Below are 25,307 nucleotides of genomic sequence, written 5' to 3'. Positions count from 1 at the left end.
TTATTTTTTATTTAGTGGGTTTTCCAAAACAATAGTACAGTTTTAGGGGCTTTTAAGTTGAGCTCTAGGGGTAAAAAAAATTTGGAGCTGGCAACCCTGGATGCAAGCAAAATTGACATAAAATTGTAAAATTCAGAGAAATTAATGTTTCAGAATGTTTTTACTTTATCTGTGGCTCGTCATTCGTGTCAGCTGTCAAACGTCTGTCAAAGCAAATTAAAAAGGAGTCGAAAATAAACACTTGTAAAAATATTTATTATATCAATTCAAAACTATCATCATGGCTTTAGTAGCTTATGACAATAGTGATTCTAGTGAATTTGAGGATGAAGATAACGAAGGAGCCACAGCTTCTGTAGTTATTTTAAACAAGAAAAAAGAAGGTAAGGCCCTCGACTTGTATTTGTCGATTTACAATTCTTTTCAAACTGTTTATTACAGTTATTTCCATAAGAAAACCTTTATTATTTACAGAACCATCAATAGCAAAACCAGAATCAGGGGATAATGTGGGATTGCAAACCCAGAGTTTGTTCAACCTGCTTCCCCAACCTTCAAACAAAAAGCCCGCCGTGTTAGAGGAAGACGACGAATTCTTACACAAAAAAGAAACTGACATCCCTATCGTGAAGCCTAAAGCTAAAATTACAGTACCCTCACTCAGTGATGTTAGTGTTTTTCATTAGTGTAGTGGAAACTATACTATATCTATGGTATTTTATAATTTTAATAACCTCATTAAACAAAAATCATTAACGAATTTGTTTGTTTTAGTTTAGAGATGTAGAAGACACAGCTCCTGCAGCAAAACCCAAGAAAGTGAATGGAGTAAGTGAGATTTATTGCACATCTACTAGAAAAAATATAAATCATGCTAAAAAGTCAATACAATATTTTGTATGAAAGACAACATTATACCTAGCTGTAACTTGTAACTCTTGTAAGCTGAAACTGTAACTTGATTTGGTCAGTTTTTATTATGGACTGAACTCCAATTAACTTAATTTTTTTAAACTACATAACACATTCACTTCCAAGATTGTATGTGCGTTTATTTTGAACTGGATGGCCCCATCCAACGCACCCGCCAGCACCAATAGTGTTAAAGTGTTATATCAATCTTTCCAGAAAAAGTCAGGCCTGCTAAGTATACTACCACAACCAAGAAATGCGGTGTTAGCAACAACAAAATCTTTAATACCTCATGTGCTCACACAAAAACCCAAACCGAATCCAACTGTAAAGAAAAAAGAGCCTTTGCCACCAATTAAAAAAGATAAACCAAGCCTGGCCATAGACTATTCAGATGACAGTGATGATGAAGTACAGAATGATTTCTTCTCTATTAACAAACCAGTGGAACTGCCAGAAGACATGCCGTTGGACATTGACGAAAAATACAGTTTGAAAAAAGAAGAAAATGTTACAGCTCCTAAGCAGCCAAGGGATATTCAATCCTATTTCAAGGCTGATACAGTGGAGAATGAAGTGCAGCCTGAATACTCTGAATCTAGTAGTTATGGTTATCAATATGAGGCTAGCTCTGAGTATGGGAATGGGTACCCAGCACAGGGATCAAGTAATGATGCATTAGATGAAGAGGCGGTAAGTGTTATATTTTTTAAACAAAACAGTTAATTGTGATCAATGTAATTTTACCATACTTCAAGATTTTTATTTGCTAAAACCACAGCATAAATAAAATAAAACTAGTGGGTCTGTGAGCTGTATACCTCACGACCTTAACTTCAAAATGAAAAAATTTTATGACTTTTGAAAAATTTCCAAAAAACCGAATCAAAAAAATATCTATTTAATCATTTCACACAATTTCATGGGAATCGGTTGAGAATTGTGGCCTGTATAGGAGTATATACAGACATACAAAAGCATTTTTGCCCAAGCTGAAATGGAGACTTTGGAGGCAAATACAAAGCTGATTAGCCATACTAAGTTGTATTGGGATAAGAGCATGAGGTTGAGTGAATGAGAGCACCACATAGTCTGGAACTTTTGATCATCTTTTATCCTTTTTTATTTTTTATTAAATATACATTCAATAAGGGTTATTTGTATTTATTGTATAACATACCCACTAAGTATATACATATATATAACTGTAAAAAACAATACTAATTTTGTGAGGGTGTCATTATTCATTATATCATTATGAACCCCAGCCATTACAAAAAATGTTATAACATATAAATATAAATATTATAGGACATTATTACACAAATTGAATAAGTCCCACAGTAAGATCAATAACGCTTGTGTTGAGGGCACTTAGACAACGATATATATAATATATAAATATTTATAAATACTTAAATACATAGAAAACACCCATGACTCAGGAACAAATATCCATGCTCATCACACGAACAAATGCCCTTACCAGGATTTGAACCCGGGACCATCGGCTTCGTAGGCAGCGTCACTACCCACTAGGTCAGACCGGTCGCCAAACATATAACATTTTTAAACATTTCTAGATCATGAAACTATGCGGCGCTCGCGGCAAACGCAAGCGCGAGGACATCCAAATAGTGGACATCAACCAGAGCGAGGTCCTCGCCGACGCGAGGGAGTGGCTGGCCAAGGGACTAACAGATGACACAAGCAAGCGAGTGTCTAGCAGCAAGAGGAAAGGCAACGAGCCCACCAGCCAGCAGAAGAGGAAGCACCAGATCACCTATCTCGCTCACCAGGTATGTCTACATGAGTATGAATCCAGCCGCAACTCAAACATGTTTTCACACAAAACACAATTTAATATTTATCATTAGCCGGGTCCACACAGAGCGAGCATACGCGCGAGGCAATTTCCTTACGCACAAACCGGCCAGTGTAGACATGCCTCGGCCGAGGCGGCGCGTGCGTTTTCCTCGCCTGACCGCGCCGCCTCGGCCCAGGCACGTCTACACTGGCTGGTTTGTGCGTGAGGAAATTGCCTCGCACGTACGTGCTCGCTCTCTCGCTCTGTGTGGACCCGCCTAATCAGGTAAAAATGAGGAATTACTATATCTTTTTTTAACAATAGGCTACTTTTTTGTGCCCTGCCTTGTTGGGATCTCCTCATTCGTAAAAGCATGAGTTCGATTCGAAAGCATAACTTCTAATTAGATTAGAGTGTTATTTATAAAATTATAATGTTGGATATTAGTGTTTTTAAAGAGAGGTATGGGCAATGTGAATGTCATCTCGCCTTGTGTGGTAGGGCACAGCACAGCAGATGTCATTCCAGATCTAGAGCAGAGCCCAACTGGGGAAGTACCTCCACCTTACAGAAAACCGCAGCCAAATAACACTTGACCCTACTCATAGTGTTGTGTTCCTGCCGGTGAGTAAGGTTGCCAGAGCTCAACGAGGGGGGTGGGGTAAGGGTCGGCAACGCGCATGTAACGCCTCTGGAGTTGCAGGTGTACATAGGCTACGGAGACTGCTTACCATCCGGCAGGCCGTATGCTTGTTTGCCACCGACGTAGTATAAAAAAAAAAAAACTATTGTATTATCGTTTTCAGGCCAAAGCGAACGAGGTGGAGCTGCAGAACCAATGGGCCAACAACAGGCAGTCCAAGCGGCAGACTCAATCCAAATACGGGTTCTAGTGAGCTTTATCAAGATCATGTATGGAGCGTGCATTGGACATCTTACATTGGAGTCATTATGTGGCATTCCATGCCTAAAGGGTCTTTATGCTCCATATGCATAAGGACCCTTTTCTCACGGAAGGCCACAAACGCCTGGAGTTTGATTAGACAACAATCTAACAACAACAACAGTTTTATAACAACCCCACATGTGGAATGACTGTGTTGCAATTTATTGATACCTGTTGTTTCAGATGCTAATTATTAATCTGTAAAAATGTTGTTTGTAATTTACTAATTTGCACAATTAAATGTCTTCATGTTAGGTTATATTATAATTGTAAATAAAATAAATCTTTTTTAATAAAGATTTTTATTTTAAATATACAGAATTTTATTTTCAATACTACAGAGTGAGTTAATATAAATGCTACATTAAAGTCGTCTCGCCTTCCTCGGGCGCGGCGGGTTCCACGACACGGGGGTGGCGTCCGTGACGGACACCACCTGCAGGCCTCCCATCTGGAGGCCCTTTATTGCAGCCTGAAACAATTCATTATATATTTTTCCTTCCCTTTTTCAGAATATAATGTCATGTTTTTATTGTTGAGTTTGTTATTTCTAAGTGTGATTTTTGATTTCCCTGTTTCAGCAGTAATATAATATACTGTCTCAGCGTATATGATTCTAAGTGTACAATGATTGGCATTACAATTATCAGTCATTGACACCTCATGTGTAGGAAAGTCACCATACCTGCTTTAAAATATGGTTGAAGATACTACTGTACCATAAGTGGATTGCCAGCAGGACATTTTATATGATTTAGATTTATTTATTTTTATAACGATAAATTACAGTATAAATTATTCTTATGTTAATCTATATGAATTTACATTATGATCGTCAATGATTTGGCATGCAAACATATAATTAAAAAACGTCAATAATAATTACCAAAAAAAAAACAAATTCGAAATTACCGTCAAATTAAAAACTACAAAACAAAGGAAACAGGAAACTAAAAAGAAATAATGGAATGCATGTCAAACTAAATATCTAGTAGATATCACATAATGATCGTCATTAAAACTAAGAGCAGTAATAATTAATAATATTCTAGAACAAATGTCATTTTAAATCAATTTTACATAAACTATAATGTATTCATCCACTGAATATAATGGGTTTTCCAATAAAAAAAAATCCTTAATTGACGTTCAAATGCTTCGTCAGATATTTCAGTTCTTAATATATGTAATAAGTTTTAAGTATTTTTAATACGGGAACTTTAGGAAAAGGCAACTTACCAGTCTACCTGGTCCTAGGCCTCTCACTCTTACTCTGATTGTCTTGTACCCTCTGTCAATTGCTTTCTGCAAAACAACAACAAAATGTACAGTACACATTTAGATCCTATCAATGCATGTTGGGTTGATTTGTTAGCAAATAGGCGGGTCAACGGCTTTGGCCGAGGCACGTCTACACTGGCCGGTTTGTGCGTGAGGAAAATGCCTCGCGCGTATGCTCGCTCTGTGTGGACCCGCCTATTTGAAATTGTAAGATAAATATAAAACTAGAGAGTGATAAGGGCCAATTTCTAATTTAGTTTTTTGCACAAAACACTGTAGTAACTGGGCAGTACAACATGGGAGCATTTGCACTAGATTTGGTTAGGTTGTCTGGAAGAGATCACTTTTTAGCGATAAGACTGCCTGTTGTTCTATTCTATTCTATTCTTATTCTATTCTATTCTATTCTTGTTACCTGGTTCTATTTTCCTTTAAAATTCATTTGTAGTTTTACATGTATGTAAAATGTATAATTGTTGGTGCAATAAAGAATATTTACTTACTTACTTACTAGATCTAACCCTTTTGCAGACATAGTAAGATTTATCAACTACATATATGTCAATAGAATTTCAACCTTAAGTTCCGATTTAAGGTTCAAATCAAAATGTACTTTTGTAATGTGACCCATTAGTCACCAAAAGAAAACCAATTGGAATATATGCAGATTATTTGGGAAAACCTAGATTAGTGCAACCTGGACAAGAGTTAATGATTTTGAATGAGTAAAATAATTATCAAGTCTGTTTTGATAATACAGTGGATTTCGGATATAACGATAAAGGGACCACCGCAATTTTGTCATTATATCCAGAAGTCATTATAGGCAAAGGTAAACAGATAAAGACAGCATGTATAAATTTAATTCCATAACATTAGTATATTTCAAAGGACTGGAGTATTCACGCTGTTTCTCCACCCAGCTACTATAAATCTACCTATAAATAAAAGGTCACCACAGTTGCTAACCATCTGTAAATGTAAACAAAAGATAAGAAAATAAAGTTCTTTGACCTCTGACTGACTCTAGTCCCAATATCAGCATGGGATTTCTAAGAATGTGTCACGAATGGTTCATTAAAAACACTACACCCGGAGTCGCTATATCCACATGAATCTTGCTTAATACTGCTTGGATTTTATAGCTGAATTACTGCTATAACCAAGGTGAATAAACCAAAGCCACTGTACAAAGATTTTTAAACAAAAAGTGTTGAAAACTCACTGTAGCTAAACTAATAGCTGTAGTCTGTGCAGCAATATTAGTTCCCTTCTTAGTATTCTTGAACCCCTCCATGCCGCAGGATTTGATGATTTTTACGGCCCCGAGGGGGTCGGTCATGGTGATGATGGTGTTATTGTGGCTGACGCGGATGTTGCAAATTGGCAGTTGCTTGTATGGCATCCCATCGAATAGCTGGTCATCCGATTCTAGGGTCGGAAATAGGTTTTGTTTTCTGAAAGATTTTGAATTCTTATAGTTATGTTACAGTAATAAAATTTAACTTAATAGATCTTTACTATCCTTCTTTTTCAAGGAATTTTCAAATGTAACACATTGAAAGTAGACAATAAAACTGAACTTAAGTAAACAAGAAAGCTTGTTGCTGCAGTAATACAGTAATAACACATACCAGGTCTGTATAAGTATTAGTGTAAGTCTATAAGTCAGTTTATTTAGTTCCGATCACAATGCTGTCCTAAAACTACTATCAGACCTTCTAGTGGGAATTGTCTTAGGATGTAAGCTATATATACCATTTCGTAATCATGCTTGTACATTTTATTGGCCTGCATCTGTTTTTCCCCCAATAAAGAAAATAAATAAATAATAAAAGGAGAGTGTAAGTGATTTAATCCATTTTAGTTAAATTAAAGAGCAAGAATTGTGACAGTTAAATGTTAAAATCAATCGAGTTACTTTTAGTTTACTGAGAACAGCCTAATGAGAGTCTTATGCTGTCTAATCAGATATATAGCGACTAAATCCACTTACTGTTTAAGCACAGCATCTAAATCCACGATCTTCTCTCCCTGGACACCTTCATCAGTGGCTGGAATACGTTTGTGGTCGAACTTCTCCGTCTCCAGGGGAGCTGACGTTTGGAACATACGCGCCGCGTTTATGAACGGGACCCGCAACGTATTTCTAATCGCGCTTAACATAGTTGAGTTTGTATGTTTCCTAAATTCTTAAGAGTTTATGTGTTATGTATCTTTTTGCGAAGGAAACATAACCTCAAATTTCTTAAAATACTATGACGTTTATTTGACAGCTGATGATTACGTTTCTTTCGTTACAAATTGTTTTATTTGATAACAAAATATAATTGAGATTTTAAGTACTACTTATAATATATCACTGGATTTAAACATTATTATTAATTATTTAATCATACGTATTTTATTACGCGTACTTATTTTGATTTTTCCTTGTAACGTATACAAAGGGCTGTTAATAGATGGCGCTAGTAGTCCACTTCTTTCTAGCATTTCACATACAATTTTCTAATTACTTGAATAAATATAAGCTTTCTATATTTTAAATACATTTACTAGCTGTATTTTGTTCAATGCTTCAACGATTCATTAGGGTGTAGTAAAATAAATTATTTAAATTCTGTAATGTAAATTATTCATACTGGTAAATTGGTAATAGATGGCGTTAGCAGTCTTCATCTTTGGTCTTCATGCTTTAATATTATCAATGTGGGATTTTAATTTAGGAGTTACTAGTTATATTTATTTATAATATTCAATTAACATGTGTGTACAGAAATAAAGTGCATTTAAAACTCAGAAGATTTTTTAGGGCTGCATTAATACAACTAGCAAACGAACACGTTACGAGGTTTACAATAAAACACCAATACCGATTGCACCATTTAATAATTCAATAACTTACATCCCTTAACCTAATACATTACTTCTTAAACAAGTTCTTACAATACACAACAGATGGCGTGAAGCCGCGCAGAGCCGCGGGCACACCCATCGCCATCAACTGCAGCTGGCCAGCCTCGGCGATGTAGCTATGTTTGCACAGCTCACAGACGGCCCACTGTATGGAATAAACGCCGGCGTTTTGTTCCGTGGACTCGCTGCCTACGATGTAGTTAATGGCGGCGGAGTAGAGCGGGGTTGGGACTATCATGATAAAGTAATCATTGTCGAGCAGTTCTTTGATTAGGTCGTCCTCTATTTCCATCATCGCGAGGTAATCCTGAAACAAGCAAAGTTACGTTTTTAAAGCCAAGGAAAATCCCAAAAATTGTTATTGTTCACGTTCAATAGTACAGTCAAGTGCAAAAATATGTATCGACAGAATCGTCTCATAAATATGGTACTACGCTCTTATTACACTGGAATAAGATGCTATGGGACATATTTTTGAGTAAGATTTGTACACCCATATTTTTACACTTGACTGTACATTATTGCAGAGGCCGGGAAAGGGCAATTCGTGGATGAGTTTCGATTTTGTCGGAGTTTTGTTTCATTGCTTTCTCAAACATATGAAATTCATCTATTTCCTGTGCAACAAGGTTCAAATTAAAAACAGGAAAATTTCGTACGGTGGGCTTAACGATGATAGCATACTCCATGTAAATGCTCTGTAATGAATAGCTTACCTTGTGTTTGAGGGCCAGCCACAGCAGCTGGTCCCGGTCGCACTTGGCGAGCACCACTACCCACAGCGAACTGATGATCGACAGGCCCGACACGTCCGAGGTCAGCCATTTTACTTCCTATAACAAAAATAGAATAAAAATAAATAACAAAACTTCCGGTAGACACACTCACGTATTTTAAGTCGAAAACGCCCGACAGGTTTCACTCCGTACCGAGGAGTGTCGTCAGGAGCTCGCGTTGACACACCGGCGCAGACTGCGAGCCGCAGCCCTCCGCGCCCGATGACTTAAAATACGTGAGTGACCCGTTTAAACATATTAAAAAATAAATATATAATATTAGGTTCTCCAAAAAAAGTGTCCATGGTCTTCGGTGACCGCTTACCATTAGATGGTGGAGTGGGACAGGTACAATAAGTGAACACTTATATTACGCAAAGCACGCAGTAGATATTCAAGCTTTCAAGTAAAATGGTAAATAATTGACACAATAGGGAATATTACGCGAAACTCTGCGTAGGGGGCGCCACTACCACAATCTGAGGTTCTACCTCGAAACAAGAAAATCGAAATTTCGTTATCTAACCTCTCTCCCAATCTTGCATATTCGAGCGATAAAGAGGCAGATAGCTAAATTCCGATTTTTTCGTTTTCCGGTAGGTCCTTTGTAAACAAACCGCCATGATGCATCAAACTTGTAGAGTCAATTCAATTTAAGGCACAGTATGTATAAGTTACTCTATGGTTTACGACAGGTACTAGTGCTGCACTCTAGCGGCAGAAAAACTGCATTAATACTAATATAATATTAAAATGAAACCGAGTTGCAAAAGACCAAACTGAAGGTTTGCCAAAGAGCGCAACATACTTGGGGTGAAAAGGATTGACTGGATCCGAAACACTACGTGGCGCACCAAAACAGGCATCGTCGACGGTGGGGTCAAAACCGCCAGGTTAAAGTGGGACTGGGCAGGCCATGTACGACATATGCACCCACAGAGATAGGCTAAACTAGCCACGGCTGCAGTTAATCGGGAAGATTGGAAGTCTAGGGGAGGAGGTCTTTGCTCAGCAGTGGGACATAGGCTCTTTAAATAAAAAAACCGGCCAAGAGCATGTCGGGCCACGCTCAGTGTAGGGTTCCGTAGTTACTCTTCTGTCACAATAAGCTAAACTGGAGCTTAAAGTATAGTAAATTGTTAACCAAGGGATGAAACGATACCTTTCACCTGAGTTAAACAAATAGGCAAATTTGCATAATCAGTACCTAATTAAAATAAGTCTTTTTACTATGAAGGGAAAACTTTTTGCGATAACTCAAAAACAGCTCAACTGATCATATCCGCTATAGTTTTCATTTAATGTGTTTCTTAAGCTCTACTTCCAAGATTTTTTTCATATTTTTTGGACCTATGGTTCAAAAGTTAGAGGGGGGGGGGACACATTTTATTTTTCTTTCGGAGCGATTATCTCCGAATATATTCACTTTATCAAAAACTGTTTCTTGAAAACCCCCATTAGTTTTAAAAGACCTTTCCAACGATACCCCACACTCTAGGGTTGAAGCGAAAAAAAAATTTCACCCCCACTTTACGTGTAGGGGAGGTACCCTAAAAAAAATTAAATTTTTAGATTTTATTGTACGACTTTGTCGGCTTTATTGATTTATATATCCATGCCAAATTTCAGCTTTCTAGCACTAACGACCACGGAGCAAAGCCTCGGACAGACAGACAGACAGACAGACAGACAGACAGACAGACAGACAGACAGACAGACAGACGGACATGGCGAAACTATAAGGGTTCCGTTTTATGCCATTTGGCTACGGAACCCTAAAAACGAGGAGTCTTTGTATGAAAACGATATAAAAATAAATCCTTTTGAAAGGACAGTCCTCAAATGTTCAGTATAAAAGATACTTATGTCATCAGTCATCAGTGTTGTCACATACAATTTTGCCGAAATGGTAGAATAGGGTGCAAAAATAGGTAGAAATGGATGGAATTTAAAATGAAAAATAGGTAGATCTACCACTCAATAGAAGTACATTTTTATGATTAAAATTTTTTGAATTATTTATGAGTTTTTAATATTGTGACGTTAGTACACATGTTCATTAAAGAAATTGAAACATATAAGTTAGGATTTCCATGGTTTCTAGGTAATAAACCTGCTTGTATAATCTGTTTCTTTGGCAAGTTTTCATTAAATCAAATCTAAATTCGGTAGAAATTAGGTAATGTTCCGTCACATGTATTGAGAATTGCTTACAATTGTACTATTTTGAAAAATAGGTAGATTTCAGGCCGAGGGAGGTAGATAGGTAGAACGCAGGTAAAATAAGTAGATCTACCAAAAAGTAGGTAGATGTGACAACACTGTCACTCATCATTGTTATTTTAATAAATTAATTTATCAGATCATTCAGATTAATTAACCGTCCCTCTAATTCGCTCGTCCATTATATTTAATATTTTATTAATTAGAATGTAGTCACTTACGTTACTTTACAATAACCTGTGACAGCAAAAATATCGAATTTTTTTTGTCGATTCAGTTACAGTCTTAACCTTCTACGAGCATTATGTATATTCTACGGAAACCAACCACATGCGCGATCTATCTCGATCGCAGCGCCATCTAGTGAATAATTCAGTAACCAATTCAAAAAGTTATGAAATATGATAACTAGAGGTGCCACGAATATTCGGCAACTGATCGGTATTCGGCGTATTCGGCAAAGTTGCCGAATATTTGGTACTCGGCTGAATGTTGCCTACTATTCGTATTCGGCCGAATACAGAATATCTATTAACTATAAATATGTAGACGAGTACGTAGATTAAGGATACATAGCTATTTAGAACGATACAAATCATAAAAATATTAATTGTAGGAATGTAGTGAGGTCGACTGCGACACTTTCCAATTCAAATCTGACTGACGGTTCCTCTCAGGGTGCCAGCCCTTTTCGGGCTGTCATCAGAACCAGCCAGGAACCAATCCATGAAAGCAGCTGTTCAGGTCATTCAAATAAAAGTCACTGTATCGCAGTCAAACACACTCAAGCATAGACTATTTTAATACTTCACATTCCATCAAGCGCAGCCATCATAAGAGATGATCTGCGACAAATATAACCGCGAACCACTTTATTTAAAATGTATTCTTGTGAAGTTCTTAAAGACGAAGACCCTTTTTGAGCATTTCTTGTATAACAAATAATTTTATTTTTATCATAGCTTAGATTTGATTGACTCTAACTACACTAGCGCTGAGCAGCAAAAATTAAACCTTATTGCGACGACATAAGGTGTTTAGTTGCTAGCTACCTGTTGTGTGAGTTGTGGTCGCCGCAGCAGCAGCTTGATGACCACCCGCGGCTCGTGCTGGTCGCAGTCAGAGAGTAGATTCTGAATGTACAGGAATTGGATGCTGCGGGACTCGCTGAAAAACAAAAACGGTTTAATTATTTATGAGTTTGCAGTTATATACTTTTTTAATTGATATCTTGGTTCATTGGAACTTTTTGCTAAAGCAGAGACTCTTTCCACATATAATTTCGTACATTGAACCATTTGTTGTTATCTCTATTGCAGGCGCATAATTATATTGCTGTCCCGCCCATGATGCCGGTTGTTATGGAAGGTAGAGGCAAGGAACAAAATCTCCATATACCAAAAAGTGTCCGACAAAAAACCATAAATAGGTGGTACTAAAATACCTAGAAAACTTGAGAAAAAAATCTAATCATAGACAGCGCACTTCTCTTCGTTAATAACGCGTAGGTTCTTAGCTACTCTAGCGCTACTCTGGAGAGATTTGGAACTTTTTTTTTTTTTTTTATACTACGTCGGTGGCAAACAACCATACGGCCCGCCTGATCGTAAGCAGTCTCCGTAGCCTATGTACGCCTGCAACTCCAGAGGAATTACATGCGCGTTGACGACCCTAAACCCGCCCCCCCTCGTTGAGAACCTCGTTGAACTATTATTTATAGCTGACAGCTGGACACTCTTGCAACAATTCTGCCTAAGGAGTTTCTGTTCCTTGCCTTTACCTTCCATAGCCGATTGTCAATGTCACTGTGCGAGTTTGACAGTAATATCTTTCCTTTATAGATGTCGCTAGGACGGCATTCCAAAGATGAGATAGGGAGCGTGCATGAACTGTAGGAGGCAGCACAGGAGCCGTCAGATTTTTGGCGCGAGGCGTAAATGTGATGTTTATTGTTCCGATGTAGCCCACAAGATGGCAGAACCTACTATGCACAAGAAAACACGTGACGTGTAAATGTGCATGTTTATAGTTCCGATTCAGGCCACAAGATGGCAGACCCTCCAACGCGCACGGTCCCTATAGAATATACAACTGAATGAACATAATGCTGCTTATCACAAGATAAATCTTTAAAAAATCCCCATTGCATTTGTTATGTTATTTGCCACTCAACAGTGGCACTTGGAAAGTTTTTCCCCGATAATTTAAACTTGTTATGTTTTGTTTTGTAGTCGCGCGACTGGCCTAGTCCTACTGTAAAGTAGTAAGAAACATTTTGACCTATACATTTTAACCTTTTAAGCGCGCGGTTATTTCATGCGAACAACAGAATGTAAGAAAAATGACATTTGCAAACAAACGCAGCGGTAAGTGCATTGACATTTTTCGTACATCCGTAAAGACATGCGTTCAAAGCTGCGCATATCGTATAAAACAACCACGCGCTTTATAAGGCATAATAGGATATAGAAATTATGCTGAATATATATTCGTCGATTGCCAAGGTATTTGAGAGCATTGTAAATAGGCTCGTAGCTCCTCAAATTAAGCCCTTTCTTAGCGATTCCCAGCACGGTTTTAGGCCTCGGCGTTCAGTGGAGTCGAATCTTCTAACTTTGGTGGACTCGGTTTCCGATCATATGGACAAGGGTATACAAGTAGACGTGTTATACTTCGACTTCCAAAAAGCATTCGATCGCGTGGATAACGATGTGCTATTGAGCAAGTTGTGCGATATCGGTTTTTCCCCGCAACTACTCCGTTTCTTCGCTAGTTATCTCCGCGATAGGAGTCAATATGTGCAACATGGCTGCTTTATATCGAACACTTATCAGACTAGGTCTGGCGTCAGTCAGGGATCGGTACTGGGTCCTTTGCTCTTCGGTATAATGATTAATGACCTGGCATCCGTTCCGAGTTTCGCTAGATGCCTTCTTTATGCCGATGACTTGAAGTTGATCTATGGAGTACAAGGAATCTCAGATTGTGAATCTCTTCAAAAGGATCTTGACCAACTGCGCGAGTGGAGCGTAAAAAATAGACTATCCTTTAATGTCTCTAAATGTGCGGTTATAAGTTTTAGCAAGGCACGAAATCCACTTAACTACACATATATTTTGGGTTCAGACGCAATAGTTCGTGTTAGCTCCATCCGCGATCTCGGTGTCATTCTAGACTCTCGTCTCAATTTCCATGAGCACCTGAATGCATTGACCCGTAATTGTTACAAGAGGTTGGGATTTGTCATTCGAAATTCCAGGGATTTTACTGACTCAAGAACAATAAAACTGCTCTACAATGCCTTAGTGAGGAGTAAGCTTGAGACGGCCTCTGTCGTTTGGTGTCCCTACGAGACAACATATGTCTTACAACTGGAAAAAGTACAGAAAGTGTTCTTGCGCTTCCTATACAAAAAAATGTACGGGTATTACCCATTCCTTTATCCTACCAAGTTTTTGTTGGGAATGATGGGATTTAACTCCCTAGAGGTAAGACGCAGCTCAGCACTTCTCACTACAATCTCTAATATCTTACGCGGTGACTCTGACTGTGTCGAGTTAACAACACAAGTAGTGCGTCTGTTTGTCCCAACACCTTCTAGATTTGAGTTTCGGCCTCGTAATCGCTGTCTTTTATCTGTGCCGGGTTCCCGAACTGTGTCGCGCAGGAACGCTCCTTTTGTTCGAGCTTTACGCAGCTTGAATTCACTCCTCGCATCAGCGCCTGAATGTGATGTGTTTGCAAGTAGATGGATGTCAGTGCGTGATGAATGTCTGAGGTTCAGCGAGATGATGGATATTCGTCCCTCCTCTGTGTTATAAGTGTCACCTGTATTCTAATTAGTATTTTGATGTTTCATGTCAACTCTTTCCAATTATACATGTCTAGATTGTCTAGGTTCAATATGTAATTTCACAGTGCTTTAGTTTTAACTGTTATACTGTGTTAATTAAAATGAATAAATAAAAAAAAAAAAAAAAAAAAAAAAAAAAAATATATATTTTTTTTGTTTTTTTTTTTTTGTTATTATAGGACATTATTACACAAATTGACTAAGTCCCACAGTAAGCTCAATAAGGCTTGTGTTGAGGGTACTTAGACAACGATATATATAATATATAAATATTTATAAATACTTAAATACATAGAAAACACCCATGACTCAGGAACAAATATCCATGCTCATCACACGAATACATGCCCTTACCAGGATTTGAACCCGGGACCATCAGCTTCGTAGGCAGGGTCATTACCCACTAGGCCAGACCGGTCGTCAATATACTTGGAAACAAAGTTCAAAATCATGAGGGAAATAATATATATTTCCTCTGACTTATGAAGGCTCAAGCAATTGAAGAACGATATGAGCTTGACAGGAGCTGTGGGTCTTGGGGGATTTAAAAGAACTTGGTTTTCAGTTAGCTCTTCTTTTATTAGCGAAACCTTTAACGAATTTGAATTGTCTGTTTTAATTTTTTTGTCTTTTAATTATTTATATAAGAATTCAAGCCTTGGCGACCTTCTACATCTCTAAGGATAATTTAATATATATTTTTATATTTTATCTCTGACACTTAGAGACTTATACATCTCTAAAGAATTTTAGTATTTTATGGTTTTATTTTTTTATCATAGTTTTTTTTTTGTGTAATTTGACATTTAGAGACAGTATACATCTGTAATAAAGTATTTATTATTTCATAGATTCGATATTTGTAATTGTTTTTTTTTTTTAATTTATTGTTTGTAAAAATGGACATGTAAAAGTGCCCCTGTGGCCTATTTGCTGAATAAATGTTTGATATTTGATATTTGAATTGAATTGAAAGCTTTATTTGAGACAATTTAGTAATATCCATATCTTGGTTAGTAACAATGTAACAAAGCCTCTGGAGATGCTGCAATGAAACCCCGATCGACCAGCAGATCAAGCGCCGGAACTGGAGTTGGATTGGGCATACACTCCGAAGGGATCCTAAACACATACCGAGGCAAGCCCTAGACTGGAATCCCCAAGGAAAAAGGAAACATTGCCGTCCAAAGCAGACCTGGCGCCGGACTATAATTGCAGAGGCGAAGGCTATTGGGAAGACTTGGAGCGAACTCAAGCACGAAGCTCAAGACCGACCCAGATGGCGGCGCACTGTGGACGCCCTCTGCCCCATCTAGGGGACATAGGACAATAAGTCAAAAGTAAGTCAACAATGTAACAAAACAATAAAAGAAATAAAAATAAAAATAATGTTAGTATTACTGAAGGCTAAAACAAAAGTGGTCAGCCAAGGTGTGGTTGGACCGGACCAATATAGTGCTATGTTTACGATGCTTGATATATAAATAATCTTTACTTAATTTAGTCGTTATCTTTTATCTATTTTTCAATTTGTTCACTCTATATTATTTTATGTCTTTTTCCTTCTTGTCTGTTACCTTTCGTGATTTTTCTCACTTGATGGTCTCATCGGAAGATCAGCGCTGGAAGCCACCAGCAACATGCTGAGATGAGGCCATTTCGTGGCACTTTATACTTTCTTTGTTTTAGTTATATTATGTAATACAATGTGTCTTGTTTGTGTTTACGAATAAAAATTATTCTATTCTATAAACTAAAAATAATTTCCAATCTTAAAATGCGCAGTCTAGATGGCCCGCTGTCACCGGACATGTAATTTCATCCAGTGGTGCTGGAACGGACAATCCAGCCTGCTGGCCACCTCGCGTGGGAGGCTGCTGGAGCTGGCGCACCAGCGTCGCATCAGGGTTGCCGTACGTTTACGCATAATGGCGTGAATTGGATATTCTTTCACATTTATGTAGTGCTATAACCTACAACTATGTATACCTGTCCCTGCTGGGAGGCCAGCAGTTGACCACGTCTGCGAGCGCCTTCTTGCGAGCGAAGGTCTCCGCCAGTTCTAGGAGTTGGGTGAAGGCCTCTCGTCTGCCGTCGTCCGTCATCAGCATTTCCTCTGGAAATTCAAAATAATCGCTTTAAAATTTTGGATTCTTAAGATCTTACACTGGAATGCTTGTAACAGATAAACAGATGTACAAGTTTCAAAAATTGTCCAATAAGATCGTTTTTTTTTTAATTTCACACGAAATACAGTAAGTTCCCATAGAAATTGAAAATTTCGTTCCACACACGAAAATGTAAGAAGTATCCGAAGTGTTTTTATGGGTATCCTGCCTTTTCGCCGAAAATTGTAATGCCGAATTTCACTTGCCAACCAAATTTTTCGCAGACGTTTTAGTTGGCATAATAACTTTTACCAAATAATTATTTCGCAAACATTTCATTTCCCAACCCCATAGTTGGGAAATGAAAATTGCGTATTAGGTTGGGTTAGGTTAGGTTGGATTATGTAGAATTGGGAAATGAAATTCGCCCAAATGAAATTTCGGCGAAAAGTTGGTTGGCAAGTGAAATTCGGCAATATAATTTTCGGCGAAAAGGCAGAGAACCGTTTTTATGTGTTAATAATAGTTCGCAATCTCTCCGGTGGCGCTAGGGTAGCACAAGGACGCGACATGAACTTAGACGTTATTGACGGAGTGAAGTGCGCTGTCAGTGATTTGATTATTTTTATCAAAGTCAAAAATTTGTTCGCGACGTATTGTGGCGCCACCTATTCAAGGTTTTTTGATGGACACTTCAAACACATTACCTCTACTCTCCATAGCCACCCCGTTGAACCGGTCCGGACGGCGCACATTTAAAACCACGTCCGTTTTATCTCGTTACTGTATATTATGTCAAGAGTGTTAAGGTATATTTCTGTACCTCATAGGGTTGCAATACGTGCCGCCCTAGGTGGGTACTTCTTTTTGACATTAGTGGTCCACAGGAGCAGAGAATGTGCATTGCAGTCTCCTCGGACTCCTGGCAGAACCTGCATGTCACGTCTTGTTTCTTTCCAATTTGAAACATGTGTACAGTCAGCGTCAAATACTTTGTAGCAACCAAAGTAGCCAAATAGTTCGGTACACCATATATTTAGTATGGTGTACCGAACTATTTGGCCATTTTGACTGCTACAAAGTATTTGACGCTGACTGTACATACCGTACCCTATGATGTCCAGAACATTACGGCCCAAAGAATCTGGAATTTCCTGGATTCAACGGGCATCAGTAATGAACTTTAAAGGGCTGTCACAATAGACCAATGCCCGGTCGACGTGGCAATCAAAGGCCCACAAACTACAATAGTAATAAAGGTATATTCGCTAGAATGTTCTAAAAACCCTCACCCGTCAACTCCTGAGCGTACTCCTCGTTGCTGAACTCCGTCTTTATCAAGTCCACAGTGTACTGAGCCACTTTAGCCAGGTCTTCTGAGTGGTGGAGCGGCTCCAGGTCGCGCAGCGCCAGCAGCCCGACCTGGCGGTGCGGCGGCAGGCCGGCCGCGGCGGCCTGCAGCAGGGCGGCCTCGATCACCTCCTGCTCCAGCTTGATGCCTTCCTTGTGGTACTGGATTATGCGGGTCACGAGGGTCCCTACTTCACTGAAATTGGGTAAGGAGAGGTATGAGCATTTCGTTTCATACATAGAACATATTTAACGTGAGATTCCTTCCGATCAGCTCCGTACACAGGGGGATGAAATTGATAACTCGATTGAAGAAATTTGAACCTTGTTAATTAGGTAGGTAATTGCCGACAGACCAAAAACTTCCATCCTGTACATGGGTCAAAATTATTAATGAAAATATATCGACGTTTTTATACTTGTACCTATTGCTCTTTTGACATGAATTCATTATTTATAGAAATATGACTAAAAATAGTAAATTTTGACATCGTAATTATTATTCTAGTCTATTTTATTTTGAATTTGACATGTTAATTTATTAATTATTTTTGTATTCATTATTTCAACTATTTTTATTTATATAAGATTAGTTTTAGTATTAACATTGTACGCGGTTGATTGTGATGATTCTATCCTGACATAACTTTAAGATCATTGTAACTCACAATATGACAATAAAGATTTCAATTTCAATTTATGTACAAAACAAATATATTTTAAGAAATATACATATATTTATATTTTTTTCATCACACTTGCTCGAAAAAGATGTTATTTCGTGCAGGTGTACTGAAAGGGCAAAGGCCTATTTTGTTCCCGCGGGAGTTGTGGGTTGTGAAAAAAAAACTCCCTAGGAAGTTATAACTTTTTTTTTAAATTATATGCTTATTCATACAAATCAAGTAGCATAAATGAGTTTTAGGTACCTTTAAAATACTGGCGTTTATAATTTAATATTTTTATTTGTGTTTAAAATTATTTAATTTAACAGCCGTTTAACATATTTTTACATAATGTTCAATCGTGGCTGAATGCGGAATAGGTCTGTGCCTTCGATGCCTAGCCTGTCAAGAAATTACAAAATGGCGGACGAATGTTTGATATTGAAGAATTATTTCGCTTAAAATTTACTTTTTCTGCGCAAGTGTGATGAAAAACATTGTGTGTAACTCCGGGGGTAAGAATATTGCAAACTCGGGTCTTTAATTCCCTGAAGCCTGCGGCTATCGGGAGTTACCACCCTCGTATCCAAAATTTCACTTAACCCCCCTCGTTGCACAATGTACTATTAAGCGTAGGTACAACCTTCCAGTGCCATATTTGTTTGTACCTCGGTCCACACGTGTCAGCCAGATGCCGCAGCACGCCGGCCGCGTCGGTGGCTATGTGCAGGCACTGCAGCACCGTGCCGAGCGGCGCCGAGCCCAGCCCGGCCAACACCAGGCGGCCCACTAGTGGGACGAGCGTTGTCGGGTCGCCGTGGCTCTGTTCTATCTCCCTGTTGTTTCAAACTTGTACATTTTATACAAGGAACTTTTCAGAATAAAGACATACATTGTTTAACTATACTCTATATCTTTAGGTGTTTAACTAAAAGTAAACAAACAATTTGTACATTTTCGGGTAGTAGTTATAACATTTATTGGTTAACCAACCAAACACAAAACCGCTTGGTTCTGTGTTTGGTTTGCTTTTCACAGAGCATGCTTTAGCTTTTTGCTACTGCTTGCCCCTACTTGGTTTACTGGCTAGATACTTGAAAATCAATTTTAGACAACAGTCTAATGGTGCACTACTTTGTTATCAGGTGGTGGGGATGGTGACTCGCAAAGACATCGCCAGGTATCGCGTCTGGAGGCATCATTTCAGCATGGGAATGGAGGAGTTAGTACTGTCTAGCGAAATTTAATTATATAGTCAAAATAATGCTGAAGCTAAGAGACAAATCAGTTAGATATCAAGTGAGTTATCACCAGACATAGGAATCCGTGGGGGAAAATTGTTTGACGAGTAGGGAGTTCCTATATCGATAAACTCAACTATCTATGCTGGTTCTATATACTAGTGATCACTCAAGGGTTTTCTTGTAAAAATACGTTTTTATTAAGAGTTAAAATAATAATAAAATAATAACTTAATGTACTCTTCTTCGTTTTTAAGACAAGACAAGACAATTTTATAATTTTACTCATCCCAATTTTTTATTCGTGAATGTCCCATTTACTATTGTTAAAGTAAACGACCAGAATTTGTTCCATATTTTCGGGAAATAAGCGTCTCAAATTAAGGGAGTAAAATTATTTCTTACTTACTTGGTTCTGTGTGTGGTCTGTCATCTGTGACTGAACGACCTGACTTTAACCTACAGTATTTGATCATGTAATGTTTTCATCTACCCTCAACTGGTTAAGGAGCCATATAAACCTAGACTCGAAATCAATTATTTATATTAAATATTAGTAACTTTTTCTTTGGTAAGTATATGAAACCTTTTTCAGTTTAACATACATTGTTATTTTTTAAAACGGGACCTATGTCCATATGAATATGAGTAAGCTTTACTTTAAAATCACCTCCGACGTTTCTAAACAAGACAAAGTGTTTCTAAACACACACGCTGGTAAAAGACGTTGATATCTACTTTAGTCAATCTTTGTTCAGGATCGCGAGTCCACTCGAATTTTAATAAATATTAACTACGTATAAAATTATGAATTTTAAATGTGTGTATATGAATAAAGATGGGAAAGGATTCACTACGTCTTACCGGAATAATTTTCTGTCATATGGAATATTTTAGATTTATACTCAAAAGCTTTTGGATTTTTACGGTCATATCTCGTCGCGGGGCATGGTGGCTGTATTGTGTCCAAGTGGCAGTTCAACAGATATACAAAGCATTCTGAACCTTAAGTCCTAGTACTCACGGCCATATCTCGTCGCGGGGCACGTTACTGTGCTCTATGATGCCCTGTATGGTGTCCGAGTGATAGTTCTCTAAGAATCGCGCCCAGCGGGTCAGCTCTTGCCCGACTTGCGTCCATGACATTTCGCTGGAACCCAAATTTAACATTATATAAATAAATAAATGTTTGTCGATCTCACTAAGATTGATTCAGTCCCAAACTAAGCAACGCTCGCGCTATTGGCATTAGGCGAGAGCTATACTTAAGTACATAAATATCTATGAGGCATGACTTAGGAACATATATTGGTGTGTGAGTTACCCGGACTAGAGCCCAGCCCGCGTAGCCAACGTGCCTATCATTCACGCTCCGTGGCGAACGAAACGCAACTGTCACAGTCGCACTAATATAGAAGAGTGATAGAGAGAGATGACTACGATACGCTACGGAGCGTAAACGATTGTAACGTTGGCTACGCGGCCAGGACCTCCAGCTAGAAAGGACGTTATTGAGGAGCTAACTTTGTAGCGGCAAATTAAAAAAAGTTTTAAAGTTAATGTAAGTGCGCATGTTGAAGAAACGTTTGGGTAGTTTTGAGTTCGCTTCTGAAATAGCTGTCAGATTTTTTTTATGATAAAGGAGGCCAATTAGCAGACGAATTGCCTGGTAGTAAGCAAATACCGTCGCCCATGGACACCAAAGGCATTGCAAGTGCGTAGCCGGCTTTTAAGATGAGAGTAGGCTCTTTTCCTAAAGGTTTAAACGTCGTATCGGTCCGGAAATTCCGCGGGCGACAGTTCATTCCACAGCTTAGCTGTGCGACGCAGGAAGTTTCCGGAGAATGCGTTTCTCTCTTCAGTAAAAAAATATAGTTATTCAATTTATATTATTTCTCATTTAAAAATATAAACCGGTCTTTTTTGAGTAAGTTGTGATATTTATATTGCATTATAAAGGAGACATGTTCCGTTTATGTGTGGAATCAAAAATCCGGCAAATGGCCCCCACGACATGACTGGCCATTCTTTCCTTTCTCTTTTTCCATGAAATGTTCGATGAGTTTTTTTTATTTATTTATTTAGAAACAAACAGTCTTATAAAACATGTAAGTAAATAAGCTACCAGCTAGAATTTCTTATGATACAGACCTATAGTTTCCTATATGTAAAACATTTTATAATAAACTTAATACTACGAATTGCTATCCGAGTATAACAACTATAAAAGATAACAAATAATGTGATAGCTAAACCTAATTTTCACACTCATTTAATAAAGAATAAACCTTTTTCTTAAATAACCCTAACGAACTGACAAATATAATATATCCGCGTTCATACACTTTTCATTATACAACCTGCATGCGCGTTTAATGTACGATTGCTTTTTGACAAAGATGTGGCTATTTCACTGATAACGCGTTGGATCTCGGCTTTGAACTTAGGAATTGTTTCTGGTTCATTCACATAAACCTACTACTAACCCCTAGCTATAACGATGGTACTAACAATGTTTTATGGAATTTTTATGGTTCTGAAATAAAAATATTTTATTTTATTTTATTTATAAATCCGAGATTTCATTTGTGAAATTCGAGTTTTGACCCCAAAGAAAGAAATTGCACGGCGTTAAACCGCATGATCTTGGGTGGCCTGGTCACCTGGTTGTCTGGTAATGGTTGCTGCAATAAATCGATTGTTTCATGGGCGTTTTCACAATTATAACACCTTTTCGAAACAATCATAGGTAACAGCTGTCAAATTTCATAGTTATTACATACAGGAAAAACGCATGTTGTCGTGTACGTGTCCTCATCTCCTACGCTATGATACTCGTACCTAACTATATGTAGACATGTGTTAGATTGAGAACTTACTCCTTGGTGAACTTGTAGTCATTCTCCTGCTCCTGTTGGCAGTAGTCCACGGCCTGCATCAGCATCAGACTGCGCGTGCCTGCCGGAACCCTGCAATATCTTTGTCATCATCATAGTATTCAGTTTTGTGTTGTAGTTATGTTGTTGTGTGTTGTTGTCGTTAGGAGGTAGGCAGTGGCCTAGCCAGGCGTGGGCGAAGGCGCCCCTCGCACACGGCCTCGCACTTAAGAGCCCGGTAACGATTTTAGAGCAAAAATTTAAAATTGATAGATTTAGTCGTTGAAATTGTACACCTTTTGTTAACTATTAAAAATAACAAGTACTGGTTTCTATTAGCAAGTCATGTTATCTTTCATTATAATAAATCATTTTTTTGAAAACAGACTCGCTTAATTAGTATTGATTTTTTTTCTGATGGACGTTTAGGTAAACGCGCGTAAAGCAGTGATTTTGTCGATCTTATTTGTAAATTTCGTAAAGTTTGGACTGCTAAAAATGGTAATTTTGTATTACACATATCCAGTACTTCAACTTTAATAAACTACATTTTTGTTATTATAAATTTGAAGTGGTGTAAATGAAAGTAAGACGAAATCAATTTCCTCCAGAAATTACTTCAAAACAAGTGACAATTTCTCTGAAAATTTACTTAATTTCAACGTAATTTTGATACTTAAACAATCTACAACATTTGCTGAAACTGTTCTTATACATCATTTTATATAATTTGCTACCATAATTTTTTGATGCATTTTTAAAAACTATCCCTTCTCGTCACCTATTACCGGGGACGCTCGCTTGCGACCTCATTATTAAAAGGCAAGATGAAAAAACGTGCTAATTGAAACCAATACTTGTTATTTAGATATTACGTAACAAAAGGTGTACAATTTTAACGACTAAATCTATCAATTTAAAATTTTTGCTCTAAAATCGTTACCGGGCTCTTAAGGAGGCCCCGCGGACTTTTTATTACGTCGAGAATACACATTGAAACAAAAGAACCACGCAGATACTTTACCCACGGCTAGCTTAGGCTACTGCTGCAAACATCCAGCGAAACGTTTGGTGGGGCGTACCATACAGTGTGGTATCAAGTTTCCGAGCGTTTTGAGCAGCGAGCACTGAGGCCGGTCATATACGTTTTTATTTTGTTTAGGCATAGCGCCATAAGGTACAGTTCGTAGCTCGCTAAGGACTGAGCGAAGAGCCGTGTGTGCCCGGGATCGGATATCATTGCCTATATTTATTTATTTATAGTAATTTTGAACAAAAAAAAGTACCTAATTAATTATATTTTTAAAGGCTATTTCCGTATTTTTAGCGCTGTGAATGTAAATAAGTGAAATACTTTTCGTAAAAGGAACTGTAAATTTTTCTCGCGGAGTGTAATTTTTTTACTGCTTGTTTATTAATTTAATCGATAGATGGCGCTGGGAGCGAGTTAGATCACACAAGCGTTTGGTTACCATAGGATATAGACCCTATTTGTAGAATTCTGTTGGGTGAACTGAATTACATGAAATTTGGTTATTTTTGAGTATCACGGGTTATTGGGAATTAGCTGCCGTGATAATAATCTAGCCAATCTATAGTCTGTATCTTTAGGTATTTAAAAAAAAGGTAAACAAACAATTTGTACATTTTCGGGTAGTTTTAATATTTATTGGTTAACCAACCAAATACAAAACCACCTGGATCTGTCACTGAACGACCTGACTTTAAACCTACTTTATTTGATCATGTAATGTTTTCATCTACCCTCAACTGCTTTAAGGAGCCATGTGAGGGCAGATTTTGTTTACCTTTTTTTAAATACCTAAAGATACAGACTATAGGAAAAGAAAACAATTAACAAGAATTGTATACATACATTAAAAACATGTTCCATATGTGACTACTGTGTACTAAAGTATGGCGCCCGCTGACGGTCAATGACACTGTGCAAGAGGGGCAGCAATATAAATATGCGCGTGCGATGGAGATAGAAATGGGCGGGTCAATGTACGAAATTATTCATGTATTCAACGAATGTATTTAATTTGATAATTATTAATACTGTATCCGTGTAAATAGCTTTGCAAATTCCACATACTTTATGATCTTTTTCTAGAAGTTAAGAATGGGTATAGTAAGTTATCCTTAAAAGATAGACATTCAACATCGCGGGATTTTTTGTAGACCCATGAAAGAGAGACAACCCCACCATACATTGTGTTGTTATAGCTCAAACGGATTAGGCAGCGTTTTCGATGAAATCTCCTAGCCAGCGCGATTTTTTCCGACAACATCGTTATATTTCAACCAATTTACACAAAACCTTAACGACAAGATGTAGTGCATTGACGTT

The 25,307-nt window shown here is 37.8% G+C and overlaps 3 protein-coding genes across 3 annotated transcripts in view; 1 reads left to right on the top strand and 2 right to left on the bottom strand.

The window, feature by feature from the left end:
• The first annotated feature begins 157 nt into the window (after positions 1–157).
• LOC133518672 (proline-rich protein PRCC) lies at positions 158–3,977 on the top strand. The gene is made up of 6 exons (XM_061852347.1): positions 158–383; positions 475–668; positions 775–828; positions 1,129–1,605; positions 2,496–2,711; positions 3,526–3,977. The coding sequence occupies exons 1-6, from the start codon at positions 281–283 to the stop codon at positions 3,610–3,612; spliced, it is 1,131 nt and encodes a 376-aa protein (XP_061708331.1). The 5' UTR covers positions 158–280; the 3' UTR covers positions 3,613–3,977.
• LOC133518675 (small ribosomal subunit protein uS11m) lies at positions 3,941–7,211 on the bottom strand. Its single transcript, XM_061852350.1, has 4 exons — positions 6,943–7,211; positions 6,172–6,403; positions 4,905–4,970; positions 3,941–4,137 (listed from the first exon to the last, which is right to left on the bottom strand). The coding sequence occupies exons 1-4, from the start codon at positions 7,110–7,112 to the stop codon at positions 4,030–4,032; spliced, it is 576 nt and encodes a 191-aa protein (XP_061708334.1). The 5' UTR covers positions 7,113–7,211; the 3' UTR covers positions 3,941–4,029.
• A 607-nt stretch (positions 7,212–7,818) lies between these two features.
• Positions 7,819–25,307, bottom strand: part of LOC133518677 (NBAS subunit of NRZ tethering complex-like) — a 79,291-nt gene continuing 61,802 nt past the window's right edge. Inside the window, exons 35-42 of the mRNA XM_061852352.1 lie at positions 22,958–23,047; positions 21,103–21,228; positions 19,506–19,673; positions 18,115–18,368; positions 16,704–16,830; positions 11,914–12,028; positions 8,579–8,695; positions 7,819–8,169 (exon numbers count right to left, since the gene is read on the bottom strand). Coding sequence (XP_061708336.1) covers positions 7,870–8,169; positions 8,579–8,695; positions 11,914–12,028; positions 16,704–16,830; positions 18,115–18,368; positions 19,506–19,673; positions 21,103–21,228; positions 22,958–23,047 — 1,297 coding nt within the window. The 3' untranslated portion in view covers positions 7,819–7,869. The remainder of the gene's footprint in view (positions 8,170–8,578; positions 8,696–11,913; positions 12,029–16,703; positions 16,831–18,114; positions 18,369–19,505; positions 19,674–21,102; positions 21,229–22,957; positions 23,048–25,307) is intronic.

This window comes from Cydia pomonella, chromosome 6 (assembly GCF_033807575.1).
Source record: "Cydia pomonella isolate Wapato2018A chromosome 6, ilCydPomo1, whole genome shotgun sequence".
In the NCBI taxonomy this organism is placed as follows: domain Eukaryota; kingdom Metazoa; phylum Arthropoda; class Insecta; order Lepidoptera; family Tortricidae; genus Cydia; species Cydia pomonella.
The sequence above is the reverse complement of the archived record's forward strand: the minus strand, read 5'-3'. Positions and strand labels throughout refer to the sequence as shown.